This window comes from Dreissena polymorpha, chromosome 9 (genome assembly GCF_020536995.1).
Source record: "Dreissena polymorpha isolate Duluth1 chromosome 9, UMN_Dpol_1.0, whole genome shotgun sequence".
NCBI classification, from domain to species: domain Eukaryota; kingdom Metazoa; phylum Mollusca; class Bivalvia; order Myida; family Dreissenidae; genus Dreissena; species Dreissena polymorpha.
The window spans coordinates 56,046,493-56,064,745 of NC_068363.1; the positions used below are offsets into that span (position 1 = coordinate 56,046,493).

Here is an 18,253-nt window from a genome sequence, read left to right on the forward strand (position 1 = left end):
GGATTTAAAATTACAGATATTACAAGGTATTTGACAACATCGCCTTTTATGGAAATATCCCTCTATCTTACGAAGAATATTATAACCAAATAAGTATACTGTTAACCCAAATGTTCTTAAATGGGGTGTCATGTTCTATCATATATTCGTGTTTGAGACATAGTTTACATCTCATTTTACAACTACCTTATATGGCCTCGTTTTCCATAAAAGGCAAGGTATGTACTCACTATATATAAACTTTATAATGCATTAAACGCTAAATTTGCTACATCCTCATTCAGGAATGCGTGCAGTGTGGTAACGTATTAAGATAAGCTTTTGTCGGAATGTATGACATACAAGGAAAGAAATCAGGAAGTTTGTATACAAGTGTATCTTATATTTTTGGACTTATGCGCCATATGTATTTTCGGTTAATACTTGATCTTCAAAAGATAAATTTAAGAACACTAGCATTATAAGTTGGCTTACTTATATGCAATGTTTAATGTTGTTTCGTTTAAAGGTGTGTCTGTATTTATGAGCTTATTTGATAATTAAATAACATAAGTTCATACAGTGTACGTGTAATCCAGCTCTAAATGTTTTTTTTTCACAATTTGTATAATTTCTGCTATATTTTCTATGCAAAGCGTTTAAACATATATTATTGTGCTATTAAGTCGCTAACAGTAGGTACATATGATGGATATATAATGGCAATTATGAGACATGCAAATATGTTATGTGTCACGTAAAAGTTGTTAAGGAATCATCACAACTAGTATACGCTCAACAAACTGTATATCAAACATATAAAATAATATAGACAACAAATATATCAGATGGATGTTTGTAAGGAACTGTTAGAGGTACGTGTCCCGTCGTATACCAATGACAATACAAGTAAAGGCGGACATTTAGTTTAAATATATTGATTTTTCATAAAAATCGCTTACCAGATACGTGGATATTTAAGAAAGAATTGGATGTCTATGTTTAATATCAAAACAAAATTTAAGGATTGAATGTTAATCTTACATTAAGTCAACGCAGCAACCCCGTCGTACTTTCTTTTCGTCAACGTTAGTTGGGACACGTATTTTAAGTTTAGTTATTGTATAGAGCTTCCAGGTGTGCATTTATTTGCATTTGACAATTGTAGCCACGTGTTTAAAAGAGAAATTTACAAAAAGCAAACATTTCCACATTATTGTTATATAAAATGGCATCGGACTTTACTTAAAACGCTAACTGTTTTAATGTACGACATAGATGACTTCACGTTGTTTTGCGGGTATACAGTAGCAACTTATATACTGTAGAATCCCGTTTTTTAAGCTTTCCATTTAAATAACAAAATAATCATATTAATATTATACATGTCTATGATATTTGACATCTTGTATAGAAATGTAACTCGATCTGACAAAGACTCTGTATACCAAATAAGGATACGGGTACACGGAATTTATTTTTGGTGTGCTCATGTTCCGTTTAACTTTACAACTGCCGTATACGGACACGCTTTTCATTCATGAAGTACAGCCAAATAAGGACTGTTTTCCCAGTTTCATGGTAACATTAGCGGTAATGGATTTTCCTTCCGGATTTATCCGATATGTATACAACCGTTTGCCTTAAAGGAAGTTTTGTAACGATTGAATAGACCGCTTATGACAATAATGTATTTAGAAAAGTTTATACGAATGATTAAAATGTTTAATCGGTATGGACACTTACCGGGCTTTTCCTAAGTTTCAAACTCATTTTAGTTCGCTTCTTCATTTGTGAACAAAGCGTTCCGTTCCATAGTCATATAAAATGGTCACGACAATCTATTAACAAGTCCCATTTATACTTAATAACCAAATCACCACCCACGTTACCATATCAGATAATACAGGGTAACTCGCCCTTGAGTCGATATCGACCTTGAGACGGTCATTTTTTATCTTTGAAGTGTGTCAAGATGCGTGTTGTTTGACATGAGTTGAGACTTTGTAATAAACACTATGCCATTGGTAATCAAAATTTATAAAGTTCTAAGTAAAATGATAAAAAAATATGCTCTCACGATTAAATTGTATAATGTAACCGTTTTAATAGCTTCCGGTGACGGTAAACTAAGATTTTGGAAAATTTCGATCAGCTTTTACCATTGGCTTTCTGGTCTGATGTATTACATAGCACTCATCAATTAATTCATATTAAAACATTATATTTTTCTTTAATAATGAAACGATATTGTCAGTGGTTAGTTTTATTGTATAGATTTCACAGCTAAAAACGTGATACAACTAATTAAGCCCTTGAGATGAACGCAATGCGCCCTTATGGCGAACATGAGTTGAACTACTAGCAGAGGCACATGGATAATAATTAATCATATATTCTTTCAAATTAGCATGACTCAATCTATAAAGAATCCATTAACTAAAATTAATAATAAATAATGTTTTATCTCTTTATTTTCGTACTTTTCTGCGTTGCCACAGTGCTTCAAATGGTCCGTTGTGGAAAAATTCGAAATGAAATCTAAAGTGACCATGCTATATGTTTTCCTTTTAAAAGCTAATTTTATTCAACACTTGGTATGTTTGAATTGTTATACATCTTGCTTAAGACAAATATGTATCCCTGTTTAGGGCGAATTTTCGACTCATGGGCGAACTGAAAGGGTACTGATTTTCAACCATTATTTAATCAAAATAAGCTGGGGACCAAATATTTATTTTAAAAATAGATTAGTAAAATATGGTTCTAAATGGCAGCACAAAATTAGTCCCGGCTTTGTCAAATAGCTTGTTAATATAGAATCGTACCGCTAACCCGTCCGACTCAACGACGAGTTACCCTTTATAAGAATAAAAAGTCATTTCATAATAAAGCTGATATAATCGCCTTATTAATCGACCAGGATATTTTGGGTAAATACCACGAATTAACATTTTAAAATGTTAAAGACATGAAACATGCGACAAAACAATGTGTTTAACAAATAAACATCAGTACATCAGTATAAAAGTCTAAAATTGAAGTAAAAAGTAAACACCATAATAAAAGTTCATATCAATCCTTAAACATACACAGCTGTTAAAAATCATACGTAAAATGCAGTCCGTATCATCAACCGTAATATGAGCAACTGAAAGCGCATAGAGACTGGAAGAAGCTAGCATTCGTAAAAGGAGACTTTTCACAGACGTTGGCATGTATTGAAGTTTGTCATTAAATGCTTTGTATTGATAAATGTAAACATTGGATCTAAAAAGCTCCAGTAAAAAAACAAGGATACAATTTAAAAAAGAAACCCTCAACTGGCCTCGAACCACTGACCCATGGAGTCCTGGAGTAAAAGTCTACCGCTTCGACCAGTCGGTCATCCGTGCTGATACAATTCGTGATGTATTTTATACTTTATATGTGCAATCCTCGTAGTATCACAAAATATAACGACAACAACAGACTCTCCAAATTATTTAATCGTTTCGCGTTGCAACGCTTTATAATTTGCAGGTTTTTAAATCTTCAAAAGATGCATATGATGGATATTTTAGAGCATGGTAAATGTTCAGATTTACTGTTTCCTCACATATATCATAACTAAAACGAAAATCTGCGAATCTGAAACAACCATTTTAATTTTTGTCAATTTACCACAACGTGCAAAGGCCCTTTTAAGGTACGAACCGGAGTACATTGGAATTTAACATCGAGCACATCATCCTGGGTACAACGAGTTTAAGAAGCATCGCCATTTTGTATTACAAGCGTCGTTATAAAGAAGTGAAACTCCAGCTGCTGGAGCAGTATTGCATTATTATTATACACAATTGTGTGGTCTTTTATTTATGGCAAGTGACAAAGTGCCAAAATAGTACGAAACAGCAACAAGTCGTAGGATACAGATATTCCCGTGTAAAATTGTTGTGGTAAATATGCAACAAAATCTCGAGAATTTAAACAAATGTGCTTTCTAGCAAAACTGTCGTACACATAACTTGAAGCACACATACTCTTAAAACTAAATATAATATCTGTAAGGTTATTCTTCTCATTAACAAATAATGACAATTTAACAATAACAAACATACAACCCTCTTTGAGACTCGGATGTAGGTGTTATCATGTAAATTTTTATATTAATATAGATTGTCATCAACTTCCACAACCTGATATGGTTGTATCAACATTTGTCCGCTTAATCGCTTTTATATTAAAGTGACCCGGATGAAGGACGATTCCCAGGGAGAACTTGCGAGGGTCGAGATCTGGAAGTGACGATGCGGGCCGGAAGTCGTAACGCTGCAGCAGGGCAGTGGTGAACAGGAAGAGACGGTTCTTAGCAAGCGACTCCCCGAGACACACGCGTCGGCCAGCACCAAATACAAGTAGCCTTAAACATATATGAATAGTATGACACTAATAAACAGATGAAACATAACGGCCTTTGTTTCTAATGTAATTCAAATGTTTATTTTATTTATTTATTTTTAAATATTAGAACATCAATTAAAGCCGGCATTGTTAAATGAAAATTTATTGCATGGCTGAACAAATGCTGTGCGATGTTCATTATTTGTATTACATGCAGGGCTTAAGATCAAAGTTGGCTAAGATTGTGCACATGAATTCGCTGACATTTGAACATAACGTTCCTGAGGACCAATTATCTCTAAGAACGTCCGTACAGATACGTATACTTGTTTAATACTACATTTGGAATGTTTGATGCAGTACATTATTTTATAAACATTAACATTAAACATTAAGGTTTAATATTTTACTTAAAAACCAAATAGAGCATAAAAATAACAATAACATGCATATTATTCCAACAACAAAACAACTATGAGCATTCATTCGCGAGGAAGCAAACGAACAATTGTAAATTCAAACACAACGCCAATTAATTGTAACAAAAAAGTGTTCTCGACCTTCGTCGACATTCGTGGTGCGGCGGTAATAGGTGACCGTCAGCGTCCAGGAAGCGACCGGGGTCGAACTCCCAGGGGTCAGGCCACACTTCCGGGTCGTGGTGGAGAGACCACAGGTTGATGTACACCTTAAAAGCAATAATTTGGAGTTAAATTACGAGATAATTGGCTAGCAAGTCAAACTGCTTCCCGCAACAGCTCATACCGGAGGCTTTAGGGCCCAGTCCGTAGCCTATACTAGTAACTAGTAATACTAGTAACTAAAAGTATTTTGAGAGGACAAGCGTATGGACGATAAGTGCAAAAAAGTGCATAGCTTCCGATAGCTTCGATATATAAAACTAAGTGTTCCTGTCCTTAACGCATGCGCACTCGCGAATTACGAGGGCGACGTGGCACAGACGTAAGCACACTATGCAAGGAAATAAACACAGCTGACGAACAGAATACAACGCATGGCTACAAACGACTAATACCACTTGATTTAACAAACATTTCCTGCACGCGCAAAGCAACCAGTTGCCATTAAAACGTAAACATGGTATGTTTAGCACAAGGCGAACTTATCAAATACATTTTTAGTCACCTGACAAAATGACAACAAAGACATATTTGATGTTGAATATATGTAGTAGCATTTGTACATTTAAAGTTGAAAATGCATTATATATATATTTAAAAAAAAATGTGACCATGCCAAGAAATTAGATTTTAAATGTTTATCTTCTTATTTCAGTTAAATAAATTATTATATTATATCAACACCCAAATGCATTAATGCTATTGAAGGAAACCATTTTTTTCTATTTTTTGTAACTCAAGTTACATCTTAAACTTCAATTATCAAATACTATGATAATTATACAGCATTTTGGATGGATATAATTGTGCCGAGTCATTTGGGACTTTCTTATGTTGCGTGGAGATGTGTTTATAAATAGTTTTAAAGCTGACTACATGTTACATATAAGATTATAATTTATCATGTATCCACGAGTTGAACAAGTTCGCAACCAATGTGAAATAAGGATCACAGAGGAAAACAGTGGGATGGTTTATAAATCAGATCATGTTAACACTCATAACTATTGCTTAATAGTTCATTCCGTTGCCAACATATCTTGTAAAAACTAGAGCTTTGTCACAGACGTGACGTATACCCCCACGTGCCGCATTGACACAGACTTTTTTGCATGCTGTTTTCACAAAAGAATCAAATTTATGGCGATTTTTAAGAATTATAATGCCATTATCATTTATGGCCGTTTCGACCTTTGACCTCTTGAATTCTTTCGCATGACATGCCGTCCAAATTTATGGCCATTTTTTTTAATTTTGAACTCCAAGTGTGACCTAGACCTTGGAGTTATCGACATAATTCTTTCGAATGACACATCGTCCAATGATTTAGAACACATGTACCAGGTATTTTAAAAATCTCACAATAAATGACATAGTTATGGCCCGGACAAGATCATTTATGGCCATTTTTGACCTTTGAAAACACAGTGTGACCTTGACGTTGCAGATATCGACGTAATTCTGTCGCGCGACACACAATCCAATAATAGTGAACAAATGTGCCAAATGATTTTAAAATCTCACAATGAACAACATAGTTATGGCCCGGACAAGCTTATTTATGGCCATTTTTGACCTTTGAACTCAAAGTGTGATCTTGACCTTTGAGTTATCGACGTCATTCTTTCGCGCGACACACCGTCCAATGATGGTGAACAAATATGCCAAATGATTTTAAAATCTCACAATGAACGACATAGTTATGGCCCGGACAAGCTCATTTATGGCCATTTTTGACCTTTGAACTCAAAGTGTGACCTTGACCTTGGAGATATCGACGTAATTCTTTCGCGCGACACACCGTCCAATGATGGTGAACAAATGTGCCAATTGATTTTAAAATCTCACAATGAACGACATAGTTATTGCCCAGACAAGCTCATTTATGGCCATTTTTAATCTTTGAACTCAAAGTGTGACCTTGACCTTCGAGATATCTACGTAATTCTTTCGCGCGACACACCGTCCCATGATGGTGAACAAATTTGCCAAATGATTTTAAAACCTCACAATAAATGATAAAGTTATGGCCCGGACAAGCAATTGACCCTTGAACTCCAAGTATGACCTTGACCTTGGAGATATCGACGTACTTTTTTACGCGACACACCGTTCCATAATGGTGAACAAATGTACCAAGTTATTTTAAAATCTAACGATAAATGACATAGATTCTAGTTATGGTCCGGACAAACTTTCGGTTTAAAACACACTAAGTGACCCCGTGACCTAGTTTTTGATCCGGCATGACCCATATTCAAACTTGACCTATACATCATCAAGATACAACTTGTGACCAAGTTTGTTGAAGATCGGATGAAATTTCGGGACAGACCGACCGACCGACCGACAAACCGACAAATTGACTCCTATATAGCCCCCATTACCCAATGGTAATGGGGGTATAATAAAAGCATGAATGTGGGGTTTACTGATATAGACCTGTGAATAAACATCTGATGACATGAGCTTTTCGATAAAAAGAAAACAAATGAAAAAAATAAACGCGAAAAAAACAACAACGCTCTTTTAATCATTCCATGTTTAAACAAGAGCACCGCCTTGCGGGTGCAGACCGCTCATCTATTTTCTTTTTAAAGGTGAAGGGACTCTCATTTTCAATCACAAAGGAGGGAGGGGTGGAGTGAAGAGCGGTGCATTGTGTGGGGGTGTGGACATTTATTACATTATCTTCATAATCAAAATAAATAGTTTTGTTTTTTAACCGTTTAAAAAAAAAATTGGGGAGGGGGTGGGGTGGGGGGGGTATAGTGTGAGGGTGTGGTGGTCATTTGTGAAAAAAAAAAAAAAAAAATAGGGGGGGGGGGTTCGGGGGGGGGGCACGGGCGATGGTTAGGGTGGAGTCTATTGTGGTATGTCAGGTAAGAGTAGTTTTGTCAAAGTATCAATCAAATCTAATCATAAATAAAGAAGTTATGGCAATTTTAGCAAAATTTAATAATTTGACCTTGAAAGTCAAGGTCATTCAAAGGTCAAGGTAAAATTTAACTTGCCAGGTACAGTAACCTCATGATAGCATGAAAGTATTTGAAGTTTGAAAGCATTAGCCTTGATACTTAAGAAGTAAAGTGGATCGAAACACAAAATTTAACCATATATTCAAAGTTACTAAGTCAAAAAAGGGCCATAATTCCGTAAAAATGACATCCAGAGTTATGCAACTTGTCCTTTTACTGTACCCTTATGATAGTTTGCGAGTGTTCCAAGTATGAAACCAATATCTATGATACTTTAGGGGTAAAGTGGACCAAAACACAAAACTTAACCAAACTTTCAATTTTCTAAGTATAAAGGGCCCATAATTCCGTCCAAATGCCAGTCAGACTTACATAAGTTTGCCTGCACAGTCCCCTTACGATAGTTAATAAGTGTTGCAAGTATGAAAGCAATAGCTTTGATACTGTAGGAATAAAGTGGACCTAAACACAAAACATAAGCAAATTTTCAATTTTCTAAGTATAAAAAGGGCACATAATTCTGTCAAAATGCCAGTCAGAGTTACATTACTTTGCCTGCACAGTCCCCTTATGATAGTTAGTAAGTGTTGCAAGTATGAAAGCAATAGCTTTGATACTAAAGGAATAAAATGGACCTAAACACAAAACTTAACCAAAATTTTCAATTTTCTAAGTATAAAAAGGGCACATAATTCTGTCAAAATGCACGCCAGAGTTATCTAACTTTGCCTGCCCAGTCCCCTCATGATAGTAAGTAAGTGTACCAAGTTTGAATGCAATAGCATTGATACTTTCTGAAAAAAGTGGATCTAAACGCAAAACTTAACCAAAATTTTCAATTTTCTAAGTATAAAAAGGGCACATAATTCAGTCAAAATGCACGCCAGAGTTATCTAACTTTGCCTGCCCAGTCCCCTCATGATAGTATGTAAGTGTACCAAGTTAGAATGCAATAGCATTGTTACTTTCTGAGAAAAGTGGACCTAAACGCAAAACTTAACCGGACGCCGACGCAGACGCCGACGCCGACGCCGACGCCAAGGTGATGACAATAGCTCATTTTTTTTTTTCAAAAAATAGATGAGATAGAAAAAACGGTAATAAGGTCGTGTATATAAACATATTGGTGCTTGTAAACTAGGAGCTGCAAACACGATATGAATACATAGGCGCTGGTCATCTTTAAACCGAGCGTAATGCATAGTGTGCATTACTGTTTATTCCACACAGGCTAATCTAGGACGTCAATTTCCGCATTTATGGAAATGTTGCTGTTAACTTAAATCTCTTCTAGACCAAAATCCAGTCTAAGCGGAAAGTGTCCTCCCAGTTAAGGCAAGCTAATCTAGGCTCGATACTTTACGCACATACATAAAGCCCGGTTTTCCAAAAGACCGACTAATTCCTTTTCTGTTCAAATATACTATGGGACCACGCACTGCCGATTGGGCACATTTTATTTTTACCAGCCAACATCCACGCCACCCGAATGCATACAACTTGACATTACCCGGTTAACTTGAATAGCACAGATTGAATTGTTTAAAGGTGGTTTCAAATTTTAATTGACATATGTCTTTTCTTATATAGCATAAACCACCGACAGTGTATGGATGTTATCATTATTGCCGACAGACAAACACATCCGTTCATCGGAAAGCGTCGGGGATAGTCGGAGCTAGTGATATAAAGTAAACGTATTCCAAATTCGGATGAAGAGCACGCGGGGCAATTTAACTAGTCGGAAGCGTATATTGTTTACATTTGTTTCTATGCAATCAGGCATTAATAAATACGCTGAAACAAAATAAGCAGCGCGATTCACATCAACTTTTTCCACAAAACAGACCATTGGCCAATGGTCTAATGCTATATTGTTTGAGTCTCGTTTTGCACAGGCTAAGCTGGGGCTAATTTTTTTCTGAACGTGTTTAATTTTTAGTTGTTTGTATCGACGCTAGTCCTAGTATAGCATACTGGTAATTCTGCACTTACTCAAGACAGTAACCAGTAAATTAACCATACAAAATGTAATTATTACGAGTGAACATGATTTGTCGATCTTTAAAATTCGTATTTTTTTCAGCATGTTTTGCGTGAATCATGATAAAGAACGAAGTGTCATTGATGTAATAATAAAGGGATCTGACGATGAAATGGTTGCGACTTACCGTTGTATCTTTTGGAATCCTCTTTCCAAGGACAGTGGTATCACATATTGTAGCGTGTGGCACCGCAAGCGGCACGTGCGATATTAACCGCAAAGTCTCGAACAAGCACGCCTCCGTATATGGCATCGAAGAGCGGTCGCTAAGCGACGGGGCACGCGATCTGCCGACCACGTGGTCAAGCTCCTGGTACATGCGGTCTTGAATTTCCGGTTTGTGGAGTAGAACCAGTAATAAACAAGTGATGGCGGTGGTAGTGGTGTCCGTTCCTAAGATACATAGAAAGTACATTATCAGTTTCTTTGCGTCAGTATGCACGTTAGTAAAATTCACATAGTTTTCTTAGTTTTAAAAAGCTACAAGTATTCTTTATTAAGTGAATAACACAATTACGTCCTTATGTTTTCAATGTATTATACTAAGAGGAAAAACGAAACAAGAGGGCAAAAATGGCCCTAGTTCGCTCACCTGAGAGGAGTCGGTTCATTCAATCTTTACCAAACGTCAAACTTGACCTAGATATTGTCCAGACAAACATCCTGGTCAAGTTTCATCATTATTGAACCAAAACTCTGGCATATGGAGTGTTTTGGTTTTTGTAAGATTTGATCTGGTGACCTATATTTTGAGTTTACTCCCCTTACCAAACATCAAACTTTGCTTAGAAAAATAAATATTATTACCAAGATTAATAAAATCTGAAACAAAATTGTGACCTCTAGATTTTGCTCATTATCAAACTTGACTGAGATCTTTCAGCAACTCTGATAAAGAATGCAAACCAAATGTGGACAGGCGGACGGCGGACAAAGACCAATCCTAAAAGCTAACCTGAGCAATCAGGTGAGCTAAAAAGTGTGTGTTCACCGATCTGAGCCATTTCCCAACTTGTCCGAGAAATCAATAAAACCAAAGTATTGACTAAGATTCACGATGACTATGCAAAAAATGTGACTTCTATAGTGTTCGATCACAAGGTTTCTCTCTAGTCACATAAGGAAACTGCCCCCACCCCCTGGCGGCCATGTTTTTTTACCGATTGCGACCATTTGCGAACTCATCTAAGAAATATATAAAAACCAATCTTTTCACCACGTTTCATGATGATTGGGCAAAAAATGTGACTTCTAGAGCGTTCACAAGCTTTTTTTACAATATAAATATAAGAAAACTGCCCCCCACTCGGCAGCCATGTTATTCAATTGACCGGAACCATTTTCGAACTCAACGCTCATATCAAGGAAACAAATGTTCTTACAAAATGTCATGAAAATTTTGCCACATGTGACTTCTAGAGTGTTCACATGTTTTCACTATATACATGTAGAGAAAAATGCCCCGCCCACTGGCGGCCATGTTTTTTCACCATTTTCAAACTCATCCGAGATATCAATAAAACCAATGTTTTGACCAACTTTCATAATGATTGGGCAAAAACTGTGACTTCTAGATTGTTTACAAGGTTTCTCTATAGCCAAATAAGGAAATCTGCCCCGCCCACTGACGGACATGTTTTTCAACGGAACGTATCTACTTTTGAACTCAACCAACATATCATTAAGACAAACATTTTTACAAAGTAACATGAAGATTGGGCATGAAATGTGACTTCTACAGTGTTAACAAGTTTTTTTTCTTGTTTTTTTTACCAAGTGACCTAGTTTTTGACCCGGCACGACCCATTTTTGAACTCGACCGAGATTTCATTGGGACAAAGCTTCTGACCAAGTTTCATAAAGTTCGGACAATAAATGTGGCCTCTAGAGTGTTTACGAACAAATGTGGACGGACGGACAGACGACGGACAAAGACCGGTCACAAAAGCTCACCTGAGCAATCAGGTGAGCATAAAAAACGGAATCTTGCAGTTCTATTACTACAAATCATTCAGGATACTCTTGCTTTATAAAAAACGTGTAAAGCAGTTAATTGATATGAATTATTTCAATTGTATGCATTCAAATAAACGTTGTGAGTGAATTATGGAAATGTATGGCAAAATGTGTTATATAATTATTAACAATTATTTATAATAATAATAATGTATTGCATTAAAATGCATTTCAACTGCACATTTAACCAAACGATTAGGTCAAAGTATCAGGCCCATTTGTCTAGGATAACATGTTTCGGAAAGAGGACACAATGATAAAATCCAAATTAAGATAAAAGTACTGATATAGTCGCCCCATCGGTGCAAAAAGGATGACTTTTAATTTCAATGTCACATGGTATTTATTTGAACCAAGAGGGCCAATTATAAAACCAACTATATATAGCTTTAGTTGTTTCAAAGCCTCATAGGTTCGGGTATTCCCAAATGTTACAGAATCTTTGAAATCGTACCCATTAAATTTAAAACGCTTCGCAATTTAATGGTAAAGGGGAATCGAGTTGTTCAAACCAAGAGTGACTGTCAATATAACCATACTATAGCGCGTGCAATCCACAACATAATGACATTGCTTTTTATTGGATGTAATTACACGTTCTTTTTGAAATTCTGTACTAAGGCATATTCTGATACTTCCTGTGTATTTGTATGATATGTTTTGTGAAGGGTTAATATCAGGATGAGTATTAAAAGGCTGGGACAGTGACGTTTGTGAGTAATTTAAGACTACCGGTGAACAGTAATAGTAACATATCTGCTCATGACATTAGTGAATGTAGATTAAGACAACAAATGAGCAAAACTACTGACTAAACTGCTTTAATGACATCCTCCTCCTCTTCCTCCTCCTCCTCATCATCATCATCATCATAATGACTGCACAGGCTTATCTAGGACGACACTTTACGTACATGAAATAAGCCCAGTTTTTTATACCTGCCAGTATGAGATTGGTGAAGGTCTCTTTCAGAGTGGCCTCAGAGATGTCAAAGTGCGAGTTCGAGCTCTTGGCCGCGAGGTCTCTTAGACTCTGTATCACGCACTCGTCCTGGGTACTGGGACGCTACATGGGAAGAGTGATGTGAGAGCTTGAACAGATCATACAATGGCTAATCATCATTATAAATATAATAATCGTAATAATATTAAGTCGCGTTCCGGGAAAACTGGGCATAATGCATGTGCGTAAAGTGTCGTCCCAAATTAGCCTGTGCAGTCCGCACACGCTAATCAGGGACGACACATTCCGCTTTTATGACATATTTCGTTTAAATGAAGTCTCTTCTTAGCAAAACTTCAATTTAGGCGGAAAGTGTCGTCCCTGATAAGCCTGTGCATACTTCACAGGCTAATCTGGGATGACACTTTACGCACATGAATTATGCCCAGTTTTCACAGAACACGACTCTAATTATAATCATAATCACCATTACTCTAAGCGGTAAATATAACAAACAGCGCATATTTATTTCAGTAAAGGACAAGTGCCCTGCTCTGCTGAAATGTTGGGTTTTTGGAAGGATGGGAAATGGTAATAAATACATGAACACTCCCAACAAAAGTTATGTATCAGAGCTGTGATGCGCCATCACAAACAAAATTGATGAGTGCAGAAGTCTACAAACTGAGCTATTAAAGCCCGGCTAACAGTCGATGTCGTTAAATTATAACATAACTAGAACTTGTTACAGTAGTGACGCATAACCCTTTAACCACATGTCTTAATAAGCAGATAGATGTTATGTATCGTGTAATTGAAATTATCAGCTCAAACTGCGGCATAACTTAAGGAATTGTTAACGTAGGGTAATAAACATAGAACAAGCACAACTTCACATAAAAAGGAACAATTAGTGCAACTTTTAACTTTGTACGTTTAAAAGTATGTGATCAACTCGCCGGGCATTTCTATTGCTATGGACATAACTACGGACGTACATACAGACAGTATAAGCCATCTTTATTAATGCAGGGGTATACTTATTTCAGTCGTCTCATCGTTCATACAGTCCGTTCACCATACCTGTAGGTTACCGATATGGTCCGCCCAGAAGCTGTTACGCATATCAACCGCGGTCTTCAGAGATTTGAACTCGTCTCGTATACAGTTGAGGAACGGAAACCGGTCCAAAATGCGGCTTGCCCCGGGCCCGAAGGAATGATTAAACAGGCCGTTAATTTTCTTGAGCTGGGATAAATCTTCTCCTTCATACGGAAATCTTGTGCCTATTGTCTACGATTGGAACGCGCATTTTACACTATCGTGCGTCAGTTTTTAACAACAACAATAACAACAACAGCAACACCATCAGCATAATCATCATCATCAGCATAATCATCATCATCATCATCATCATCATCATCATCATCATCATCATCATCATCATCATCATCATCATTATCATCATCATTATCATCATCTTCTTCTTTTTCATAATTATTAGCATCATTATTTATCCTCTTAATCCTCCTCCTAAACATCATCATCATTGACGTCAGTCAGACGTGAAAGTTTGAGCGAAATCCATTTTGCACTATACATAATGTTCGGGAAGAATGGACAAAGATAAGGACAAGTATATTGCTTTATCGTTTCCCTTTCGAGCGTTCATTATAAACATCAGGGGTGGTACACACCAGATCTAGCATGATGTTGCACGCGGAGTCGTACAGTAGACTCCAAGGGTCAAAGGTCAAGTCGGGTTGGGACTCGATCCGGTTCAACAGCTGCTCGAGCTCGAACCCGCACCGGTGTTGCAGACGACCCAAGCCATTTCCGTACATGCGCAATGAGGAATGTATCTGCTTCCGTAGAAACTTAAACGATAATAAGATTTCAATAAAATTTCCTCCCATAGACTGTTTCAAATTTAAAGCTCATTAAATTGCTGTCACCATTAAAGGAAATGCGATAATTAGTTAGGTTTAAATCAACCTATTATACATGTATGTAATTAGGACTATTCTAATATATGTTTGCTGTTCAAATACAGTTTTCATCATTTGGTTTTGTTATAAGCGTATTAATGACATATAAAGCTGCAACTATTAGATCTAATAAAGAACAATACACATGATAGTCAAAATCGATCTTTCACCCTACCGTTGTGAAAGAAAGTTTGTTGGCATGTTGCCGTCACTGATAATAGCATAGATGAAATTGTCAACGTCGATCTGTTATCAGGCTCATAATGCACAATTCAACTCAATTAAACATCCTTTTCGGCAAATAGCTATTACTTTAATAAACGAATAATCAAATACTTATTTAGCTATTCGTTGTCACCCCTCGTTAAAACTTATCTTATTTACGACGATAGCATCCAAATCCTAAGGTTTATTGAAACACTCTCGAGTCCGTTTTCCGGGTAGAACCAGGACCTGATTTCTTATGAGATCTCCCTATAATAATCTGTTTTATATGCAATGGGTCTCATTATATCGGCCCTTCTTATTGGTTGCTAAATTGTGTTACTCTGTGCATGTGATTGTTCTTAAAATAGTATTTTTAGTTAATGGAAAAACGAAAATCTTGCTCATGTTGTTCTTCAAATATTTTTAAATTGTATTAAAAACTAATCGGCTTATAAAACATTTGATAAAACTACTATTAGTACATAAACAAACTTACATAAGTGTGTGTTACGTAATTTAAAAATCATAGCATCACCCTGGAATAAACATGATCTACTTTCGAATGAACACCGGTACTCATGAAAATGATCGTCGTAATAGTCATAGATAACAATAAAATAAATTACAACTTTAAAAATGGAAAAAAACTTTAACTTTTCAGCACTTCATGAGGGTTTTTCTTTAAAGGCACCGATACTATGAGGAGGGCCGATACTATGGCATTAAGGAAAACATAAGAACAAACTTCAGGCAAACTGATGAAAACTTATTCTAAAACTCATTTCGTTTTGAAAATAAAGTGCAATAAAGTGAGCCTGACGTGTTTGGAAGCGGAGAAAATAACTCAATTTTATTTGATACTCGTGTGATGTCGCATCGAAAAGCACTATAACCGAAAACGGCGAAATCAAATCTTCCAGAGTTCCTGTATTATAATAGCATAGGGCTTATCTTCAATCTAATCGCATATCACAAACGTTTTAATATATGCGATATCGTAGACAGTGATCGTTTTAATGGCTGTAAAATACTCTTTGTTAAAGGAACCTTATTTTGACATAATTCGCCCCTTGGTGCAAAAAGGTACCATGTGCCTTCTTATCTCAATGTCACATGGTACATTTTTGCACCAAGGGGCGAATTATGTTTGCACGCTGATTAAATGGCAAACGAGAACTATACTGCCTTGTCCCTGTGACCTTACAAGGGAAACGAGACAGATGGCATTTATTATGTTCTATTTTCCGAAAATTGATCACCCGATAAGCTTAAGACGCATAAATGTTAACACCTGAATAATCTCTATTAATTTCTTTCCTCCATTAAGTGTATAATGCAACCAGGAAGATATATTTGCGTGGATTCCCTAGAGAGTTTTAACAGTGGTTTTCTTTTCGCCCGATATTCATATATAATGATAGTATTAAACAATTAGTACGGTGAATTAGAAATTGCACAATTTTCAATCACCGAAAACAAAATTGCTACGATCAAAATCTAATACGACAGCGTGCGGACTTCACAGGCTCACCTGAGACGACACTTTACGCACATGCATTTAAAACCCTTTTCGCAAAGCACGGCTCATTTAAATAAAGATTTCCCGTAGGAGCCTGTTGAATACAAGGTCACGCCTATCATAATCTTGCATGTGTTATATAAAGATTTATATTTACACGTTAATACATTTATGCTGATATTTTTACTCAACAATTAAGTTATGGTTTTGGTTTATAAATGTACAAAGGGAGATGAACCTGTTAATTACACATAAAAACGTTTGCTTATCACCGCCCTTTCAATATCATCGATATATTAGCATGGTAGTTTATACATAATCTGAATCGATGCCCAAGAAACTCGTGACATGACGAAACATGTGCAATAATATATGTTTTAATTTATAACACTTATCTCTTATATTATTTAAATTAATGATTTTTTTTTATTTATCTGAGCCTATACATATATGTCTATGTGGTAAAAAAGAAGAAAAACTCATTCATCTATACAATATTTTCAAATAATGAAATAACATATTATATACTCCGAAACTTAAACATTTGGAGCAAATTTCGATTAAGACGTACGGAAGCTTGTCAATGCCCTACTTCAAACGCTTATTTTAATTTGACTAAATATCTAGGTCATAATACACTAAATAGTTTCCCTATATAATTCAATGTAAAAGCGACAACTTTGAGCGAAAATAAATGCAACATTTTGCACATAGAGACCCCCATAACCATACCTTTTCTTAAAGGCCATTCTAAGTGGAATCGATTTATGCAATAAAAAAGATATGTCATGTACAATGCAAGAAAGAACTTGACACAAATCAAAATCGACTGTTTTTGCAACTTTGTTTTTCGGCCGTTTCTTAGTGGAATGTAACCTTTTCTAGTGCAATGGTTTACTATAGTCTTCAAGTGTATCATATTTCAGGGATTCAGTAGTGAACACCTATTCACGCCCTACCATTATCTCCGCAAGATAACACCCGAATAATGGTAAAAAGTGTAAAACATGCCTTCCTGTCAACTATGATATTTTTTTTAGAGAGTACAGCCATACATGAAGCGATCATTTAGTGTATTGTAACCTATAAGACAACGTTTACTGTTAACATCGCGAAAAATAAGCACTTCTCGATACTTATAAACCTATTTTCTATGTGCCTGCCAATTTTCAGACCGATCTTTCACGTAGAAATGCTTGAAAATGCATTTTATTATAACGCCTGATAAGCCATGTGGCTTTCGCGTTCGGAGCTTTGATTTATAACGGGTGTTCAGGCGTAAAACGATTACCCTAAATAATTACAATCGGTCAAAATACTGGAATATTGTTACAAGCTATGTAGAAAAAGAAGTAAACAACTATTAAAACGTGTTCATGAGCTCTTTCAGCACAAATTGTTGCGATTTGAGATGCTCAAGACGAGTTTTTGTACGTTTTTTTTTCTTATTTTCCTCTGAAAACGTATTTTTTTCTTAAAAACTCACGATGCTCCTTAAATTCGTGAAACAAACGCATTTATTCCGTGAAATTTGCCAAAACGCATCATATCTCACT

The 18,253-nt window shown here is 36.0% G+C and overlaps 1 protein-coding gene across 2 annotated transcripts in view; it reads right to left on the minus strand.

Moving 5' to 3' along the window:
* Window positions 1–18,253, minus strand: part of LOC127844878 (cytochrome P450 2H2-like) — a 31,316-nt gene that overhangs the window by 9,086 nt on the left and 3,977 nt on the right. The window contains exons 3-8 of one of the 2 annotated variants that reach the window (XM_052375412.1): window positions 14,681–14,860; window positions 14,067–14,276; window positions 12,980–13,106; window positions 10,153–10,418; window positions 4,923–5,050; window positions 3,450–4,381 (exon numbers count right to left, since the gene is read on the minus strand). In XM_052375412.1, the coding sequence (XP_052231372.1) occupies window positions 4,144–4,381; window positions 4,923–5,050; window positions 10,153–10,418; window positions 12,980–13,106; window positions 14,067–14,276; window positions 14,681–14,860 (1,149 nt within the window). In that variant the 3' untranslated portion in view covers window positions 3,450–4,143. Of the gene's footprint in view, window positions 1–3,449; window positions 4,382–4,922; window positions 5,051–10,152; window positions 10,419–12,979; window positions 13,107–14,066; window positions 14,277–14,680; window positions 14,861–18,253 lie in introns of those variants that run through there. The other variant, XM_052375413.1, reaches the window with a different exon arrangement.